This window comes from Aedes albopictus, chromosome 3 (assembly GCF_035046485.1).
Source record: "Aedes albopictus strain Foshan chromosome 3, AalbF5, whole genome shotgun sequence".
NCBI classification, from domain to species: domain Eukaryota; kingdom Metazoa; phylum Arthropoda; class Insecta; order Diptera; family Culicidae; genus Aedes; species Aedes albopictus.
The window spans coordinates 378,457,515-378,477,967 of NC_085138.1; the positions used below are offsets into that span (position 1 = coordinate 378,457,515).

General features: G+C 38.8%; 1 protein-coding gene and 1 long non-coding RNA gene across 2 annotated transcripts in view; both read right to left on the reverse strand.

Annotated features, from left to right (window-relative positions):
• LOC134289635 (uncharacterized) overlaps positions 1-20,198 on the reverse strand; it is a 51,849-nt gene extending 31,651 nt beyond the window's left edge. Inside the window, exon 1 of the long non-coding RNA XR_009998591.1 lies at positions 17,698-20,198. This is a non-coding gene — a long non-coding RNA (uncharacterized LOC134289635). The remainder of the gene's footprint in view (positions 1-17,697) is intronic.
• Positions 1,405-6,623, reverse strand: LOC134289634 (uncharacterized). The gene is made up of 2 exons (XM_062855789.1): positions 2,783-6,623; positions 1,405-1,542 (listed from the first exon to the last, which is right to left on the reverse strand). Exon 1 carries the CDS (start codon positions 6,290-6,292, stop codon positions 5,384-5,386), a length of 909 nt encoding a protein of 302 aa, XP_062711773.1. The 5' UTR covers positions 6,293-6,623; the 3' UTR covers positions 1,405-1,542; positions 2,783-5,383.
• Positions 20,199-20,453: the final 255 nt, after the last annotated feature.

Consider the following 20,453-nt stretch of genomic DNA (forward strand, 5'->3'; position numbering starts at 1 on the left):
TACGGTACCGGCGACCGCCACGGTACAACCTAGAGCGACTGAAGCAACCGGATGTCGCCTCAGCATACGCGAAGAATCTCAAAGCCGCGTTGCCAGACGAGGGCGAGCTCGATGAGGCCCCTCTAGAGGACTGCTGGAGTACAGTGAAAGCAGCCGAGAGCACCATCGGGTACGTGGAACGGAATCGACGGAACGAATGGTTCGACGAAGAGTGCAGAACGGTTTTGGAGGAGAAGAACGCAGCGAGGGCGGTAATGATGCAGCATGGAACCCGACAGAATGTGGAGCGATACAGGCAGAAGCGGAAACAGCAGACCCGCCTCTTTCGGGAGAAAAAGCGCCGCCTGGAGAAGCGGAGTGTGAAGAAATGGAACTGCTGTGCCGTTCCCAAGAAACACGGAAGTTCTACCAGAAGCTCAACGCATCCCGCAACGGCTTCGTGCCGCGAGCCGAAATATGCAGGGATAAAGACGGAGGCCTCTTGACGGACGGACGTGAGGTGATCGAAAGGTGGAAGCAGCACTTCGATCAGCACCTGAACGGCGTGGAGAACGTAGGCATGGGAGCCCACGGCACCGGAGGAAACGACGACGCCAGTGCAGCGGAGGACGGAAATGAACCAACTCCCACGCTGAGGGGAGTTAATGATGCCATCACCAGCTCATAACCAACAAAGCAGCTGGTAAGGATGGTATTGCAGCTGAACTCATCAAGATGGGCTCAGAAAAATTGGCCACCTGTCTGCATCGGCTTATAGTCAGGATCTGGGAAACCGAACAGCTACCGGAGAAGTGAAAGGAAGGGGTAATCTGCCCCATTCACAAGAAAGGCGACCATTTGGAATGTAAGAACTTCAGGGCGATCACTATTTTGAATGCTGCCTACAAAGTGCTGTCCCAGATCACCTTCCGTCGTCTGTCACTTAAAACGAATGAATTCGTGGGCAGCCGGTTTCATCGATGGCCGGTGGACTACGAACCAGATCTTCATCGGACGGCAAATCCTTCTGAAATGCCATGAATGCCAGTTCCCAACGCAACACCAGTTCATCGACTTCAAAGCGGCATACGACAGTATCGACCGCACAGAGCTATGGAGAATCATGGATGAAAACGGCTTTCCTGGGAAGCTGACTAGACTGATTAAAGCAATGATGGACGGTGTGCAAAACTGCGTAAGGGTGTCGGATGAACTATCATTTCATTTCATTTCATTTATTTATTTCCCAATAAACTTAAGACAAAAGTCTTTTGTGTTTTAGATTTTTTATGATAGGTATGTACCGTTCCTTGGCCTAATTTGCAAGCCGCCTTGACTATTTTGACCATAACTCATGAATTAATAACACTAGAAATAATATGCTGACCCTATTACACACTCTAGGCAATGCATGTTTCACCAATTGGAAGTAAACAAACGTAAATATTCAAGAATTTGCTTAAATAAGTTGAAAAGTATCGATGCGATGGTATGCAACGTTGGTCTATGGTACAAAAATTGGCCTATTAGTGGATACAACGTTGGCCTATTGCTTTCCATGCTCTATTTATTTATTTATTTATTTGTTTACATCAACAGGCATAATGTTGCCCCAATGATGTTGATAGGAGTAGTACTACATTAAACAAATGCATTGATTATTTTTAAAATATTACATTAAAACAAACATTCGACACCAAAAAATTTAAAAAAAAATTACACTTTCTAACACATTATTAATTTACACGATGCGATGAGCTGGTCGCCACGATTCATTGAATCGGTTGACAAACTCTCTGCAACGCACTCCATTTGGCCAGTGGATAGCATGTGACGCAGTTCCATGATTGATGTTGACGACGACTTTGTAGGAGATGTAGTCCAAACTCGCTTTTATTTTCCACGGTGGTACCAAACATTTGAGCGAAACTATATTTCCCGATCCAACAGTTTCTTCGACCATTTGCTTAAATTCTTCGTCGGTCACGTCGGGAGCTATATTAGATACGAATAATGCCGTCTTGGAGAATCCTTGAGGTTGGATGGAATGGTCAAGCCTTGTAGACGTTAAAAGGGATGAGTTTAACACGCTTTGATTACTATCGCCACTTTGTCCCAAATGTGATGAGGATGCGTTCAAACTGTCGAATTTACGACTTAGATCAACCAGCACTTCCTTCATTTTTACGATTTCCAGTTTAAACTCAGCCACTTCACTGGTGGTTGCACTATCAATGGTACTCGCATTTTTAGTAGATCTGCGTTCCTCCTTGGCTCGGCGGCATTTGTTACATATCCAAAGAATATTCGGATTCATACATGCGATCCCTTCCGCTACTGACAATCCTACGCACACTGCATGAAACAGAAGCGCGTTTTCACATTCGTTGCAGGTAACCACAGGATCATTGCAAGAGATTGTATCTTTACACTGATGACAAGTTGAACGAACCATAATGCGGTATCGTAATCCCTATTCGGTTGCAGCTCAGTTTCTTCTACTCGACGGCAGATGGCTTGGTGCTCAATATGATGGTGTATGAACAGCACGAACAATGGCAATATAGACAGCAATAATAAGTTACACGATAGCTTACGGCACTGCAGAAAGCAATCCAAACTTCGTTGAAAACGTTTGTTTTCTCGTTCGATAGCTTTCTATTTTGTCATCCACGTCGGCGAATGAGGTTTAACATCAGCGGAAAGTTAACCCGAAAATTATTTGCTTCTAATTTCGATCGAATTCGCGGACTATATCAACAGCACAGAGCAGTAGCATCTAGCTATAGCAAGTAAACAACACCCAGAACCACTAATTATCTCATTTTTCCAATATTTCTGCTGAAGTATTATCTCAGTTTGTTCACCAATCTTACTTTTAAATTACTTTTTCGGAGCTTAATTTTCAAAAAACTATGAACAAAGCACTTAAACTAAAGTTCTTTCTTAATTTAGTAACGAAAACAACGCAACCCTATTATTGTGTTATATTTTTACAGTCACCGCACACAAAATCTTTCTTCCTGTTCGTTCTTTCTGGTTCTTACACAGGAAATGTCGTGGACGTTTTTTTATCGGTGTTTTGACGTCACTTTACGGATGGGCCAAGATTTGGGTACATAGTGAAAAAAATGTCCTCAATATTCGGCCCACGTTCAATTTGTAAAATAGTTATTATTCGTTGAAAACAAATACACAAGTTCAAAATAGCATCTTTGATCGTCGCATCAAATGTTCAGTTATGGAAAAGTAATTTCGAAATGTTCCAGAATCTTGCTATTTATGATCATGTGTATAGACTACCCCCTAAGCCGAAGAATCATGGCGTCTACAAAAGATAAAAAAATTGACATTTTCATTCATTTTTAATGTTCTAAAGTTCTAAAATTGAAACGAAATGTTACAGTTGTTTGGCGCAAAGATTTTCCGATATCCAGTTATGCGCGTTTGATTGAGTTTTTGGTTTACGTTGAGATAGGCCGAACGAGGGGACTATGCCAACGAAGCATCCCGATACCCTACATGAAGTGCGTCGAATGCATGAAGTTGACAATTTCTGTAACTGACTAATTATTTATCTAAGTTGCTCTAGAAATGCCCTCTTGAATTGTACAAACGAAGTCATGAATTGTAGATCAGTTGGCAAAGAGTTCCAATTGTAAATGCTTCTAACTAGAAAAGAGTTAGAATGGTGTGAAGTACGGCAAAGAGGCATTGACAATTTAATCCCCCTTTGACTTCTCAAGCGAATAAGTTTGCTAAACAGATAGTTGGGACATTTTTTGTTTATTATTGGATGTAATAAGAGTATGGATCTTGCTTCTGGAAAATTATTGAATGAACAACCAATCAATGATCTGTGCAGGTGAGAAACTCTAGCATATCGATTCAAGTTATATACATATCTTACACAACAGTTGAGAGCTTTTTTCAGTTTATTCAGAGCAATTGTGGATGCCTGGGTGGTAACAAAATCACAAAATAGAAAATGAGGATATATTAAACTTTTAAACAAATTCAGCTTAGTGTCTTGTCGCAAGAAATCAGCATTATAACGCAGAGTACGCAAAACTGAATATATTTTTCCACATTGTTTTGAAATAAAACTAGGTATCCCATGATAGATTACTTTCTAGGGTTACTCCTAAACTTACTACAGTATTTGAATACATAATCGGAACGTTATTCAAGACTATCTCGGGTCTGTCTTGATTTTGATTCTGGCGAGTAATATAACACGCTTGGGTTTTACGTGCATTGAGCATCAACGAGTTATCGGTGGCCCATGATGAAATCAAAGATAAACAATCATTTATTAAAGTTGCAGCATTCTCATTAGACAAATTAGAAACATCCACATATATTTGTACGTCGTCTGCAAATAAATGAATCTGGCATCCATTGAGTCTTAAAGGCAAATCATTTATATAAATAGAAAACAGTAGTGGTCCTAGTACAGATCCTTGTGGCACTCCTGATACTATTGGAAGAAACTCAGAGAAACTACCATTTATGAAAACAGTTTGCGTCCTTTCTGACAGATATGAGCGAATTAGGTGAACTGCATCGTAACTAAAGCCAAAATAATGTTCTAATTTTTTGCATAATTTATTGTGAGAGATAGTATCAAATGCTTTAGAAAAGTCAAGCAATAAGAGAACAACAGATCCTCCTTTATCTAGAACAACTCCTATGTCATCACACACTTTTATCATTGCTGTTTTGATGCTATGTCCTTTCCGATAACCCGATTGATACTGAGATAAGAGCTGATTTTCTGCCAAGTAAACTGTTATTTGGTTTTTCAACAATTTTTCAAAAACCTTGGATAGTGCGCTCAAAATACTGATAGGTCGCAGGTTTTCCAAAGAGCTCACTGTCGATTTCTTCTTTATTGGAATTATCTTGGAATGTTTCCATGCTTTCGGGTAAATTCCGCTCATGATTATACTATTAAAAATGTGCTTCAGTATCATTTGGAGTATCATTTTTATAAATTTCAGAGGAATTTCGTCGAGACCAACAGCGTTTGATTTAACATCATGAATTGCGTTAACTATATGACAATCTTCAAGTTCGTTAAACCTGAAAGATGATGTACATGCATGATTGTTCTCTTCTGGAGCAGATAGTGCATTTGTGCTAAAATTTCTGGAAAAATGACAGTTAACGTCATTTGGAGTTGCATCAACCAAAAAATTATCATTTCTTTTGGTAACATTCAATGAATTTAAATTCTTCCATAGATCTTTAACAGAATCGATTCGCGATATTCTTGCATTCCAATATCGTTTCTTAGCGTTCGTAATCAAAGTAGTAACAGAATTACGCAATCTTTTGAAGTGTGCACAGTCACTTTCGCTTTTTGTCGACTTCCATAGACGAAAAGCTAGATCACGATCAACTATTGCCTTTGAAATTTGATTATTAAACCACGGGTTGTATTTACTAGTTTCATACTGTGTTTTAGCGGTACCGTCATGTTGAAGATGTTTTTCACATGATCGTTGAAAAAAGTCAACAGGATATCAGGGTTATTAATATAGTAAAATGCTTCCCAATCGATTTGATTAAACATGGTAATTACAGTGGAAGAATCAAAATTCCTGTAGTCTCTGAAACTAACTGGCTTTTGAATTCGTGTCATATCAACATCTAGGGACGCAAACAGTAAATCATGGTTGGACATAAAAGGAACGTCAATTTGGTTAAAACGCAGCACTAAATCTTGCCTATTTGTCAACATCAAATCTATTTGCGAAGCACCGGTTCTATGAAAGTGCGTAGGAACAGTACCTAAAGAGGAAAAACCAAAATCCTGCATGAACGATTGAAATTGTTTACTCTTATCACAGTTATTTTTCAACAAATTAGTATTAAAATCACCCATCAATAAAATGTGTTCATACTGTAACTCAAAACTTGAAAACTTTTGTGCTAGCAAATCAGTGCAATCGAACTCCGGTGGATTATAAAAGAACCCTAGAAGCATTTCATGGTTATTCACTCGTAGTTCAAGAAAAATATATTCAACTTGTCCAAACTGATAGCAAGACATTTCAATTGTTCTAAAAGATAGATTATTACTCATATACACAATTAAGCCACCACCAAGCCGTCCTACTCGATCATTTCTTACAGCAGTATAGCCTTCAATGTAGATTATGTCATCAGATATCTTATCATTCAACCAAGATTCTGATAAACATATTATATCAACTTTAGAAACAGTTGCTAAGAACTCTTTCTGGATTCCTCCAGGAGTTCCTTTAGGAATTCCTGCAGTATTTCTGGATATTCTTTGGTAGGTCATTCTGATATTCTCCAGGTGTCCTTATGGGAATCATTAAGGAGTTAATTACGGAATTCAATAGAATTCTTTCAGGATTTTTTAAAGGGATCAGCCAAGGAAACCCCAACAAAAGTTCCTTGAAGAATTCTATAAAAAAATAGAAAAATCTTTAAAGAACTCTTCCCGCAGCTAAGTAATTTTCTCAGAGGTCCTTCTAATTTCCCTCGAATAATTGCTCCCAGGGCTCCATTTTCCCAGGAATACCTTCTGGAATTCCAAGAAAAAGCTTCTAAAGATTTTCCGAAAGAAAATATTTGAAGAATCTCAGAAAGAATTCCTGAAGGAATCTTGGAAGGAATTCCGGAAGGAATCTCCAAAATAATTCCTGGAGGATTCCTGAAACTTCTGGAGAAATCTCGAAAGCAATCCTTTAAAGTCTCAGAAGGAATTTCGGAAGAAATCTGAACCCGTAGCTAAATAACACACAATCAAACATTTTCGATCACATTTTAATTGTTTGATCCCATTGAAACCCCCGGAAAACTTTAGCGGAAGCAACAGAAGCAACAACTGAACATCTTATCTAGACCAAATCTACTCTGAGCAAGTAAAATACTCTATCTATATCTCCATTTCAACCGGAATGGTTCTGTTCGCCAAAGGATATCCCTTCCGAGAAGCAATCCCCAGTCCAAAACCGGAAAGTGGCTTTTCACCAAAGGCAATTAGCTCGCCCTTCTTCAGGCGATGTTTCTTTGCACACGACGTCGCGACGCCCTCCATTCCTATGTTGGGGTTTTAATCTGAGTTCGAGTTCTTTCTGCACGAGCCATTTGTTGCCGCCCGAAGCGTGTCCCAAAATTTGGGACATATAAATGTATACCTTTCTTCGAGGTGATTGCACCACGACGATCTGGCACCAGCACCACCATTTTTTTTTTGCACTAGGGAAGGGTGGTTTTGTTTCCGGAACGGAACAGTATAGTGCTCAGGAGGTGGTTGCTGGTGCATGTCCTCCTAATTCATAAAAGATGAGCACCTTGGGGTGTATTCAACAGGCGACTGTAGTAGGCACACAGTCAGTGGAGTAGTACGCCATCAAAAAATTATTGAAAATAAAAGCGTGAACAGCATGTAATAGCAATCAGTTTGCCGTGCTTCTTAGTGAATATTTATGTGTTTTACATGAACTTCTGGTTTGTTCAACCGTGTCGGAGCTTCGCGGCCTTGAGAAACACCTGGTCGCTTTTTGAATGAATGGTCATGGATTCAATTCCCATCCCCGCCACAAATTATTTTTAATCAATCGTAAACAAGTTGTCATTTGTCACTTGCTCTAAGAAGTTGCTCTATCATCGGAATCGATGGCTGGTTCTCTGATAAAAAAAAATAAGAAAAAAAAACATCTCGTGTTTTTTATTCCACCGTCGAAAAGACGGAAATGCAAGCAACATCGTGGGTAAGTGTCAATATGTGATACTTAAAAAAAAGTGATTGTTGGATTTCCAGTGCAAATTATTTTTAAACTGATTGATTCCACATGTTCCGACGTTTTGGAACGTGCTACAGATTCTGAAAACAGAATAACAATAAATTCAAAATCTTGAAAAAAAAAATCGGTCTTCTCCAACTTTTCCATTCTACTTCGAACAATCAGTCCTGTGTGAACGAATACAGTACACTTAAAGTAAACTCTCGGTAGGGAATACATCACATGGAAAATTAAATCTTTCATTATACAGTCAAAGAACGACGAATTTGCATATCCACTTTCCATTAAGGCATAGCACCAAGCCAAACCGTACGAATGGCTATGCCTTGTTGCATGATGAATGCTTTCGGTGGCGGCACACGAGAAAGGATATAATCCGTGTGGCAAACCACGTGTATAATTATTCCCGGAGCACATTATTCTCGGTTTTAGTTGACCGAAACGTAAAGCGATGATGAATAAGATTGTGCAATTTACGTTGATTTCATCATACCGGATTTTGATCCTTCTTATTATAAGTATCGTTTGGAGCTTGAAAATTCATCAATTTCAAGGAAACTCAATGTGAAAAGTTTGTGGAAGCATTCAATTCACACATGGGGATTTTTATTTTCCAGAAATATTGCTAAGGAAAATTCTGAATGCGTTTCTTAAGATTTTTCGACTTCTATTTAAAAACCACCATGAGTTTCAGACGGCTTTTTAATTGAATATTCTTGTTGGGTTTCTGTAGGAAATTCTTTGAAAACTCCAAGATAACGAAATGTGTCTACGTCCCATTCAGATATTTTTGATATCTTGTGGAGTTTCTCAAATATTTTCTTTAAACCTAAAGTACTGAGGAAGCTCCTGAAGGCATCCTCTAGGCTCTGGACTCCTAGACGGCCTAGAGTCTAGAGATTGTAGCATTTTTCATCCACCTACTTAAACTTGGGTAACGTCGGTTGCTGGTGATAAATCGGTAACGGCAACTGAACGAATTGTAGGACTATTTTGCGCATGAAATTCTCATAGTATTGTAAGATATAACAGTAGGTAGGATTACATGGATTACAACCGATATTAAGCACCAGTTTGATTCAAAAGAAAGCCAAAAAGAGCTGGGCTTTTGTAAAAAAATGTTTTTTTTTTTATCTGTATTAACTAGTCCTGGGCTAGTTTATCTCGGGACCCACGCTTTACTTCCCTTCCGAAGGAAGAACTCACATTTTGCGAGTTTGTCGGGAGTGGGATTCGATCCCAGGTCCTCGGCGTGATAGTCAAGTGTTCTAACCATCACACCAGGTCCACTCCTGTAAAAAAATGTGATCTCATTCGCTAGCTATGTTCTCTCAGGATTTCTCTCAAGATCTCCACAGATTTTTTTTTAGAATATTCCTCAGATGTCGCGGAGTTTCTGCTAAAGTTTCTCTCAGGATGTTTCTCTTGAATGATTTTCTGCGTTTCCTTCTAGTGTTCCTCGAAATTTCTCCTACTGTTTCCACAGAAATTATTTCTGGATTTCTTCAGGAGTTTCTTCCTGGTTTTGTTTTTTTTTAAATAAATTTTCGAACGCTTTCTTCTAGAATATCTCTTTTAGGGTATTTCTTAAATGTTTTTGCGGGATCATCTGAGGTTTCTCTTGAATTTTCTGCCGGAATTTTGATTTAATTATCCTAGAATTTCTCCCAAGATTTTTCCGGAATTTCTGCAGCAGCTATTGCTGATGAAGTTATTCTTTCAGAGATTTATTTCATAGATTTTTTTCTAGTACTCCTAGAAGTAGTTAACGTAGTCGCTCGTCACATACAACGTGAGCGCGGTGTAGTTTCAGTATCAACCAGGCGCGCGTCCTGAAAGGTTCAAGGCTTTCTAACAGTAATCCTCCTAAGATATTTTCTAACGATTTGGGAACTGCTTTTGGAATTTCTTCAACATTTGCTTTTGGGGTAACCTAAGAAATTCTTGGAGAAATATCGGAAAAAATTAGTTGAAATCTTCCGAAATACTTTGGAAAGACGTATTGAACGGATCTCTGGATGAACTTAGGAAGAAATCTTGAAAAAAATTTGTACAACTCGTAATCAAATCTGGGAGTTATCTCTGAGGAAAAAAAAATAGGAATTGAAAGCAGTAACTCTACAAACGTCTACAAATTACGAATTCATAAGAAATCCCGGAACAATTTGGAAGAAATCCCAGGAAAATCTTTGCTGAAATTTCACGGGAGACTGTTGGAAAGTCATCCCGGAAAACCACTTTAAGAAATTTGTGAAGAAATTTTGGATAAGATCCCAGGAACAACTCTTGGAAAGTTAGAAAAAGGCACCGGATAATCTCGGAAGGAACTACTCTGAGAGCAAACCCGGAAAACATCCTCTGGATGGATTTTTGGGAGAAATTCAGAAAATAAATACAATCGAGCACTCGACACTAAAGAAATCTGTAAAGTCGCAGACAATATAGGCCTAACTGTCCGAAGATAAGCAAAGTAGTGGAACTAAAAGAAACTTGCTTGTCTTTACTAGTTGTTCTTTTTTTTTATTTTTTTTTTTTCAAATTCACTCGCAGGGAAGAATTTTGTGAGAAACTTCGGAAGGATTTAGGGAGGAATTGCGCTAGAATTTCAAGGAGGAATACTCTGGCCAGGATCATGAGATTGGACGACAATAATGTGAATGTGTTTCAGTTAATTTTTGAAGTTCTTCAGTGAAACATCATAGCTAACATTTTAAGCGCTATATGATTCAGACATTTGCTTTCTTTTGTACATACAGGGGGTGGCCAAAATGTTTGGGATAGGATACTTTTTTTCTCTCACAAAAAAGTTCAACATGCTATAACTTTTCATAGAGTGCATCAAAAAATCTCAAATTTCGACTGTTTGTGAACCTATTATATGTGTATCATTGGAACAAATTTGGGCACGATTGATTAATGTTTTGCAAAGTTAGAACCGTTTGGGTAAAACACTATTTTTAAGACAACTCAATTTTGAGCTGTCATATCTCGGAAACCAGTAAAACGAATTGAATGATTGAATTGAATTGAATTTTTGAGAAAGATTTCGGAGTTAAATCTGAAATATTTCTCATGCATTTCTACAGGAATTCCTTTCAAAATATGTCAACGAGTTTTTTTTATTGAACTGTACAAAACCGTGTCCCCATGAATTGCAGGAAATGTGTCCGCAGAATGCTCCAGGAATATTTTCAGAAACATCTCCAGTAATTTTATAAAAGATTTTCTCTAGAATATTTTCTTAAAATTTCTCAATCGTCTTTCCTAGGAATTTCACCAATTCATTGAGGAGTTTCTCCAAATATTCCTCCAAGAAGCTTTTTAGAAATTCATCCTGGGATTCCTTCAAGATGGAATATCTTCAGTTATTCCTCTCGAGAATAATTCAAGAATACTTCTGATATATTTATTTTGATTTCACTGGAAAATTTTCAGAAGATCCTTCAAGAATTCTGTCAGAAAATTCCTTCTGAAATAAATCCTAATTTATCTCCAGAGTCTTTTCGAGAATTTGAAGGATTTCTTCAGAAAATTCAGCAAGGGATTTCTCTAAAAAAAATCCATGGAATTTTCCTGTAATCCGTCTGAAAAAATATTAAAACATCCTAGAGAGATTGTTTCGGGAATGCTTTCAAGAATTCCTTAAGAAATTCCTGCAGAAATTCTTACAGGGATTCTTTCGGAGGTTCTGTCGGAAATATCTTTCAAGATTCCTGCAGGAATTGTTTCAGGTATTACTCCAGGGATTTTTCAAAAAATTTTCCAGAAATTGCACAAAGCATACTTAAAGTTATCTCTAGAGGTTTAACTTATTGAATCTCTTAAGAAACTCCTGGTGTTACCTTTGGAAATTCCTAGAAGAAATTCGTGAAAAATTTCTGTGGAGATTCTAGGTCGAAAATTCTTGAAGCTATTTCTGACGTTATCTGTGGAGAAGTTTCGGAAAGAATGCCTGGTAGAATTAACAAAGAAATTCCTAGATATTTCTGTGGGAATTCCTGAAGAAATCCGTGGGAAAAATTCTGGAAAGATTCTCTAAACATGTTTGTAAAAATTGCAGACAAAGGTACCGTAATCCGGGGTCAAATTGATCACTTTAACATAACTTATGCGGATAACTTCAGTGCCAATTCAAATATGGCCAAAAGAATTTCTGTAAAACCAGTACCTAGTGAATCTCCATGGAACCATGCAACAGAATTTTGTTCAATTAATTTAAACTTTAAGTGAAAAAACTCCAAATATCAAAAAATTTAAAATGCCACATTAGGGCGAAATTGATCAGTATACAATTAAGCATCGGTTAGAAAGGAAAATTTCCTTCTCCGCTTAATTTTGTTCTTCTAAAACCGAATACCGTGTTTAAAATCTTACAACTAAGGAAGTTAATACTTTAAATGCAAAATTAAATTATGATATTTTCCCTTAAACGCCCAAAGGTAGGCAATTTGCTTTGAAATAAGTGATTTCTATCAAAATAATAACTATTTCATCATAAAATGACCTTTTTTTCACTATTTCATGTTCTGATTAGCTACATAGCTTCCCAACCAACGCTACAAAAAAATGTTAAAACAGAGAATTCACGGAAAGTCATATTAGCAATCGATTGTTTAGTAGCAATGATTTCAGCAAAATGAGAAATACATAGCAAATTTCTAAAAAAATAAGGCAAAACTAACTTTTTCTAAAAAAGTAAAAGTTTACACTGATCGAGTAGTGTGCGGTAGTTCGGCAGCAGCAAAGTTTCGCGCGCTCGCTTTGCTAGATTTTTGCGATTTTTTTTTTCCTCTTCCCTCTGCGGGGCTCCGACGACGGGACGCCAAGCAGTCAGTAGTGTGCGGTAGTTCGGCAGCAGCAAAGTTTCGCGCGCTCGCCTTGCTAGATTTTTGCGATTTTTTTTCCTCTTCCCTCTGCGGGGCTCCGACGACGGGACGCCAAGCAGTCAGTAGTGTGCGGTATTTCGGCAGCAGCAAAGTTTCGCGCGCTCGCCTTGCTAGATTTTTGCGATTTTTTTTTTCCTCTTCCCTCTGCGGGGCTCCGAAGACGGGACGAGTGTGCGCGCGCCGTGGTTCGAGTCGGTTCCGAATTTTTCGCTTCCCTTCGGCGCTAGTTTCCAATACATTTTTAGTTGATAATACATATTTTCTTTCATTTTTTGCATTTACACAAAAGAGTGAAAAATGTTACTTCGGGTTCGCCGGTCGAGAAAAAATCCGGCGCCGACAAGTGAGTCGCGTCCAGTGTATTTCTATGTGGAATAGACTAAAAATTTCTGCTCCCTAGTGGAGTGGAGACGCGCGATAGAATTTTCTTTTTGGCTAGTTCTTGCGTCGAAAAGTGGTCGGTTGTTAACGGCGGTTTGTGTATATTGATCCATTGTCAAATCATATCACCAACCATAGGTGACTCCCGGACTGACAATGTACCTTACCCTACTAACAAAAAAATCCTTCCTGAGACAAACGTGGGGATGCAGCGATTCGCGGTCTTTATAACAACGTTTGTCTTACTAACATTCCCTTCCATCCTCGATGACCGTAAGGACGTGGCCGGCGCCGTTATCGACCTTATTAAAGTTGAGAGCTCTCGACCTGTGTACATTGAGAATAGTAAGCTAGTCCCAAGCCCTATTCATTGGTTCCTTGTGCAATTTCGATTGCTCTGGTCAATCACGGAGTAGCAACTACGAATTGTGCGGTCATCTATGCTCATGCTCATGCTCATGCTCAAAAGTAAAAGTTTACACTGATCTCTAGACATCTACGAACCAGATGACGTAAACAGTTTAAGATCATTATGACGCTTTAGAGTCCCTAGTATGGAATTACAATGTAGTACCCGAATGATCAACTTCACCCCGCTGATCAATTTGACCCCGGTTTACGGTATTAGTTATTTTTTCTCAAAATTCCTCAATTAATTTCTATTGGAGATACCTCTGGGGGAATTCTTAGATGAATTTCTTATACAATTTCTGAAGGGATTAGAGAAGTTCCTGCAGAAAATCCTGCAGAAACAAATAAAACACTGGATGTTTCCTGGATGAATTCTTCAGAGAAGCACTGAAAAAAAAAATGCATTTTTGATGGAATTTTTGGGTAGAGCTGGAGTACTGAAGAAGAATTTGTGGAGAAATCCCAAAAGAATACACCGGGACAAAATCTGATTATGTTCCTGGAGGATTTTTTTCAGAAATGTTTGAAAAAGAAACATGAGGTATGCATGCACGAACTTCTGAGGTAATGATGGAATTTCCCAAAGAATCCATGAAAGAACCGTAGGAGGAATTTCTGAAGGGATTTCTGGAGAAACCCGTAGACCTATTTCAAAGATTTAGAGGAGGAACTCTTGTAAGAATCTCTGGAGGAATCTCAAAGAAATGCGTGAATGGGAATGCATTCTAAAGGAAAAAAAGCGGAATATTTGGAGAAATACCGCTCAAACCTTTATAGAAAATCATGCAAATATCTTTTTTGCATAAAATTTCCGAAATGTTCGGAAAATCCTGAAAGATTCCCAATCCAATTTCTGGCGATGTCCGTGGAGAAATTCCTAGAGAGGTATGTAGGAAGGAATACTTTCTAAATGAATTCTCGGAAGAATCTTAAGAAGAATTCTTTCTGATACCATGGAAGGAACTCCTTCAAGCATGTCCCATCTGCGATAGTTCCAGAAAAAATCTGAATAAATGATTCATTGAATGGAATGATTTTTTATTTGGCGCAATATTGAAATAATTTTCATAAAAGCGTACCAGCATAGAGGGAGGTAACAATCTGAAAAGTTGGAGTAACCAGCTCTTATTTTACCATGACAGTACTGAGCCTTCATTTTCTCAGGAGTGTTGTAGGAACAATGTGTCCAAATGTTTTTTCAAGAAACTTGCAAAAAAAAATCATTATTAAATAATTTAAACTTAAATTTGACAGTTTAAAAATGATTTCGAACCCCAAAAGCCAATAAAACGTTAAATGAAGGATTTTATATTATTTTCTGGAGTATTTCAAGAGTGGTTAACAAGATGTTTCTTCAGGGGTTTTTTTACAGAAATTATTTTAAGAAATATTCTTGCAATTTTTGCAAAAAAAAAAAAACACTCCAAAGGTGTTGCTGCACGATATTTTTTTAAAGAAATAAAGTTTTCTGAAGGAACTTCGGATTCAATTTTTGAAGAAGAGTAAACTTTACAAAAAAACTTTGAACCACCGAAAAATTTCACAGAAAAGCTCTTAGAGAAATTCTTGAAGAAATTTTTTGTGAGTTTCTTGTAGAATCTCCCGGAAGAATTGCTACTTTTCGCGGTATTCCTGAATGCATTGTAAGAGAAATTTATGTAGTAAATTCTACAGCAATTTTGGAACGAACGCCTAAAGAAAGTCTAACAGAAAGTTTTGAGAAAACCCCGTAGTAATTTTGGGGTATCTACGCATTATCTACTGGATTGATTTCTTAAGATTACTCCGGGAAAAACTTTTGAAGGAATTCCTTAAGGAACTCCTGGAATAATTATCAAAAGAGTTTGTAAAGAAATTTTGGAGGAATTATTAATAGAACTTCTGGAGCAATTGCTCAAGTAACTCCTAGAGAATTTTCAAACCGGCATCCTTTAAAATCCCGTGATGTTTTTCAGAAAAATTCCTTAAAAAAAACCCTGGTAGAATCTCTGGAAAATTCAAAAGATGTTCGAGCAGATTCATGGAGGAACTCCAGGAGGAATTGCTAAATGAAATTTTCACAAGAAGTTCTTGAGAGAAATTTTCAATGAATTATCAAGAGTAAGCCTTTAGGTATTAACTAAATTAATCATTAAAAAGTTATTAGAGAAAATCCGCATAGAATGCCTGAATTCATTCTTGTAGTAATTTGTTAACGAGCTCTATGAAATTTCTTTAAGAGTTTTGATGAATACTATTGAATGGACTGCCAGTAGAATTCCAGAAATAACTAGAGCAAAACTTTATGCAGAAACTTCTTCAAAGATTCCACTTTTTTAAATAGTTTCATGTTAGATATACTTCGAGCATCCTCATCTTAACAGTTTTGAACTTACCTTCGAGTGATCCAAGCATAGGCTCCCCTGAAATTCCGCGGATCATTTTGATTTATCCATCAGCTTCCGCATAATCCATTCTTCAGCAATAACCATATTGCCAAGCTCTGCCCTGCCAAATAATTTTTCCGTAATTTCGCAACCTTGCACAGCACTCGCACAGTAACGCACACCGCCACCACTGGCCAACTTGGTTATTTAAAAATTCCTTCTCAAAAAACAGCCGATCATATTTTTAACCACTGACCGAACGAACCGCTTTCAACTCTCGCGTCTCCGGCTAATTAACTCACAGTGCTCTGCTTCTTTTGTCTCACAGTTTTTCCCTCCCTTCTGTTTTCCACCACAGCACTGATTCGAGAAAAATCGCGCTTCATGCCGGTCGCCGCCATCCACTAGTTGTTAATTTAGTAAGTGCGCTCTTCTGCGCTGTTCTACTGAGATGACCGACCAGAACCAACCATAACCCGTCGTCTTTGCCACCGTTTTCGATCGAACATTTCGAGTTGATCCTGCTCAGCTGGCTGGGGCTGCTGCTAGGTCACCATCGGGAATATTTTTGTAATACCACTCTCACACAGCACTCATCATAACGGACGGGCACTGCCACTGTCGTTGAAGAGGATTTTTCACAGCCCCGAATGCGGTTGATTTTCCCGGCTATTGAACGCACACTTTGAACTCTTTCACTAGGGTGGGTCAGGGTGATCGTTGATTTGTCAATGTCAGAATGGCAAACTGTTTTGTGGTCGTATAAAACTTGCAGAATAAGGGAAAGCACATTCCAAATTATTAAAAGTATTGCTTCATTTAACAAAATACATTTCAAAGTTTCACAAAGTTCTGATAAACTTTTCAATAGAACTTATAGGCATTTTAAGATGCTCACACTGAGCTTAATGACTATTTAGAAAAAGGTTCTAGCAAGGTTCATTGTTAGCCTATGATGGAACATCCAAGTTCATGGAAATTCATTCCAGTAGCTTGATGTGCGCAGACTCCCCCTTGGGAGCATCCACAAACACTCAATTTCCTAATCGTTGCATGATGTGGTGTCGAGAAGAAATGTCAGTTTTGGAGCATTTGATGATTCCAGATCATTGGGGATATACGGATATACCATGACTACGTGCAGATTTTAGTAAGGAATCGAAAAACACGTTATCCAGAGCACCCTTGATATTGAAGAAACACCCGAACAAAATTCATTTTGAGAGAATGATCTCTCTATACTGTATACAACTTTGTGTAATAGTGTAACAGAGACGACTTTACATACTGGTAGGAATTTTGGTTCACATGCAGAGACATGTTGGCCAGATGAACATCACGGGTGCAATGACCGAACTTCTTTTTGAAGAAGACGGAACGTTTCGAAATTATTTTATATTATTTAAAGTTATTCCTATGTACAAGGTTGATGCTCTTTACTGGTAACATCGAAACATCAAAGTTCCGATCTCACTAGATACGACCAAGCCTTCATTTCTTTCCATCAAACAATGACCCACCCTAGCGGTTCACTCTCACACTCGCGCCTCGCGTCACGTGTCACCGTGCGCGTACGCATGGGTCGAAAGATGCGCGCGTCGCTTTTCCTTGCACTCATACACGCCGAAGAACTCGATCGCGTGTGATCTCTCGGCTTTGCACGCAGGTCTAAGGGTACATTTTTTTCCCGAGATGAAAATTTTCTTCCCAGGGCACGGCATTTCTTCTCGTTATGGTCATTTTTCGGGAAAAACACTGAAAACTGGTGGATTTTTCTTCAGAACGGTTCCTTAGCTGCTTCACGTTCGGTGTCACCTTCTGGAACCGTTTTCAACTTCCGTTCACGCGTGAAAACCCCCGAATTTCTAAGCACATTTATTTTCGGATTACCTAATCCGGGTCCGGAGGAAGAAAAGTATGGTTTCTGGCGCTCTCCAGAAACCTCGAATCGATGTCGAAAATCCGCACTAAAGCTGCTCACACACTGACACTATTCGGATGTATCACGATCCACAGAGAACGCGTTCCAGCTGCGGAGCTGGAAAGAACCTGCAAAGAACCGTAATCCAAGGGTCGGTTGATTGCACTGGGGGAGCAAGATGTTCCGCGATGTTCGCGACTGGTCCAACGGCGAGCAACTGACTGACGACGATATTTTGGGATCCCGAGCACGGCTCTGCGGGGCGAAAAAGTACAGTAGCACTCAAAAGTTTTGTGTTAAATAGTCGTTTGGCTAGGATTTTCTTGTCTTGTTGTTTTTCGGAAATTTCATCAAAATTTTTATGCTTGTCCATAGCAATCGACATTTTGCGGAGAGTCATAGAATTGATCTTTGGATAACTATTACCAATGAACAAATTTCAAGACCTCAACATTTGTAAAATTTATAGCAGTGCTAGTCATGTCCTTGTGGTCATCACGAAAGGAAAGGATGGTTAGTTCGTTAGTTAACCCGTTTCAACTAGAAACCAATGAATTCCTTGCGTTAATGCAATTTGATTATGTTCAGAGCAGTTGGGGTACTGAAGATTAGGGATAAATTTGGTTTGCGAAAAAGAGTTAAGATTTGCGGAATGTTTAAGGGTTACAAGTTTAAGAGTATCCGAGAACTCCCCTGAGTTTAGGCCATCTGCTCTACAAGTGTAATCAATAATCTTTTGGAGCATTATGAATGAAATTTATGCTTACACTGCCCCATGTAACTATGTGTTGTCATGTAGTGAGTTCATTGTCAGTTTGAGGATCTCCTAGAACTTCCTTGAGTATAGAAAAGCTACTAATTGTGTCTAAGAGAATTATGAATGAGGTTCATACTATTATAGCCTCAGGCATCTCTGTTCTATTAAGTGTAGGTTCTATGCTTGTATAGGGGCATCCGAAAACTCCCAGGGGTAAACCTATGAGAAGTTCTCCAGCAAACGTCTGAAGACCCCTTAAACTCCACGGAAACCTCCAGAAATGCCCTAAAACGCATTGAAACGGTTTGAAAAGCCTTGAACTGCTTTGCAATGCCTCTAAATGTCCGCCATGAATGTCCGTGAAATTCACCAGAAAGTCTCTGAAGCCCCTTAAAACCCATATTGAATCAGCTGAAACGCCATATTGAATCAGCTGAAACGCCCCGAAACGCATTGAAATGCCTTAATACGCTTTAAAATGCCTCTGAAACCCCCATGAATCCTCCGTGAATTCACCTGAGAGTCTCTGAAGGTCTCTTAAAGCTCTCGGAAACTTCCTGAAACGCCCTGAAACGCATTGAAACGCTTTGAAACACTGTGGAACACCTAAAACCCCATGAAATTTCCAAGAAATTCCCATGAGTGCCTCTAAGACGCCTCTGAAACCTCCTAAAGCGCCCTGAAACGCATTGAAACGCCTTCAAACGATTTGAAACGTCAATTCACCTGTGATCTGCTGAAGCTCTCTTAAAGCTCCCGGAAATTTCCCAAAACGCCCTGAAATGCCTTGAAACGCTTTTAAACACTTTGCAGCGCCTCACAAACCTCCATAAAAACTCCGTGAAATTCACATGAGTGTCTCTGAAGCATCTGAAACCTCCTGAAGTGCCCTGAAACGCATTGAAATGCCTTGAATAGCTTAGAAACACATCTGAATCCCTTATGGAACCTCCGTGAAATTCACCTGTGAGCCATGTGAACCCTCCTCAAATCCCCCAGCAACTTCCTGAAACGCCCTGTAAACGCTTTGAACCGCTTTGAAATGCTATGAAACGCCTCTGAAAGAAACCTCCGTGAAACTCACTCGAGAACCTTAAAAGTCTCCCAAAACGTTTTAGGAACGTCCTGAAACGCATCGAATTGTCTTGAAACGCTTTGAAACGCCTCAGAAATCCCCCATAAAACCTCCACGATACCCACCTGAGAATCTCTGAAGCCCCGTTATGGTTATTAACCGTTAATTGACAAACCATCATCGTCAAATTTAAACAGGTCATTATGAAACACATCTAGTTTCTCACACTTCCAGAATTTACCGTTATTTCGGATTTATAAGCGAGAGTATTGAAATTATCTTACATACAGAGAGAGTTACCACGTATGATCGGCCTCCAAAATCTAGATTGCGATAATTTGAAATGATACAACGATTTTCAAAACAAGACTACAAGCAAACATACGTTTCACGCTACGCACTTCCCATCGTTCCTCTTACGATTAGATCAAATATTCTTTAGCTCGCAAATCGTACGCTCACGGCGCTCGTACCGTTTTTGCTCCGTTGCTCCTCTAGTAATTTCTCTGAGAATTTCTCTAGAAATTTCACTGGAAATTCCTCTCGGAGTTCCCAGTTCTACTGGGAATTTTTTCTCAAAGTTCCAACCCAAGCAACACACATGTCATATAAGTAACGGCAGCGCAAGCTTTGGTTGTATAAAAGTTATTTTGACGTTTTTTCAACATTATGTTAAAATTACGTCAAATTCCCTTCTATACAACCAAAACTTGCGCTGCCGTAACTATAATATGACATGTGTGTTACTTGGGAACGGGAATACCTCTATGATTTCCTTAGGAAAATCCTCTAGCAGTTCCACTGGAAGTTTCTCTATGAGTTGCGTTAGATATTCTCTTGGGAGTTTCAAAGAGAATTTCTCCAGGAATTCATATATTTTTAAGAGTTCCACA

Excerpts from the sequence above, each read along its gene's own strand:
- LOC134289634 (XM_062855789.1), bottom strand. The coding sequence starts at position 6,292 with ATGACCTACCAAAGAATATCCAGAAATACTGCAGGAATTCCTAAAGGA.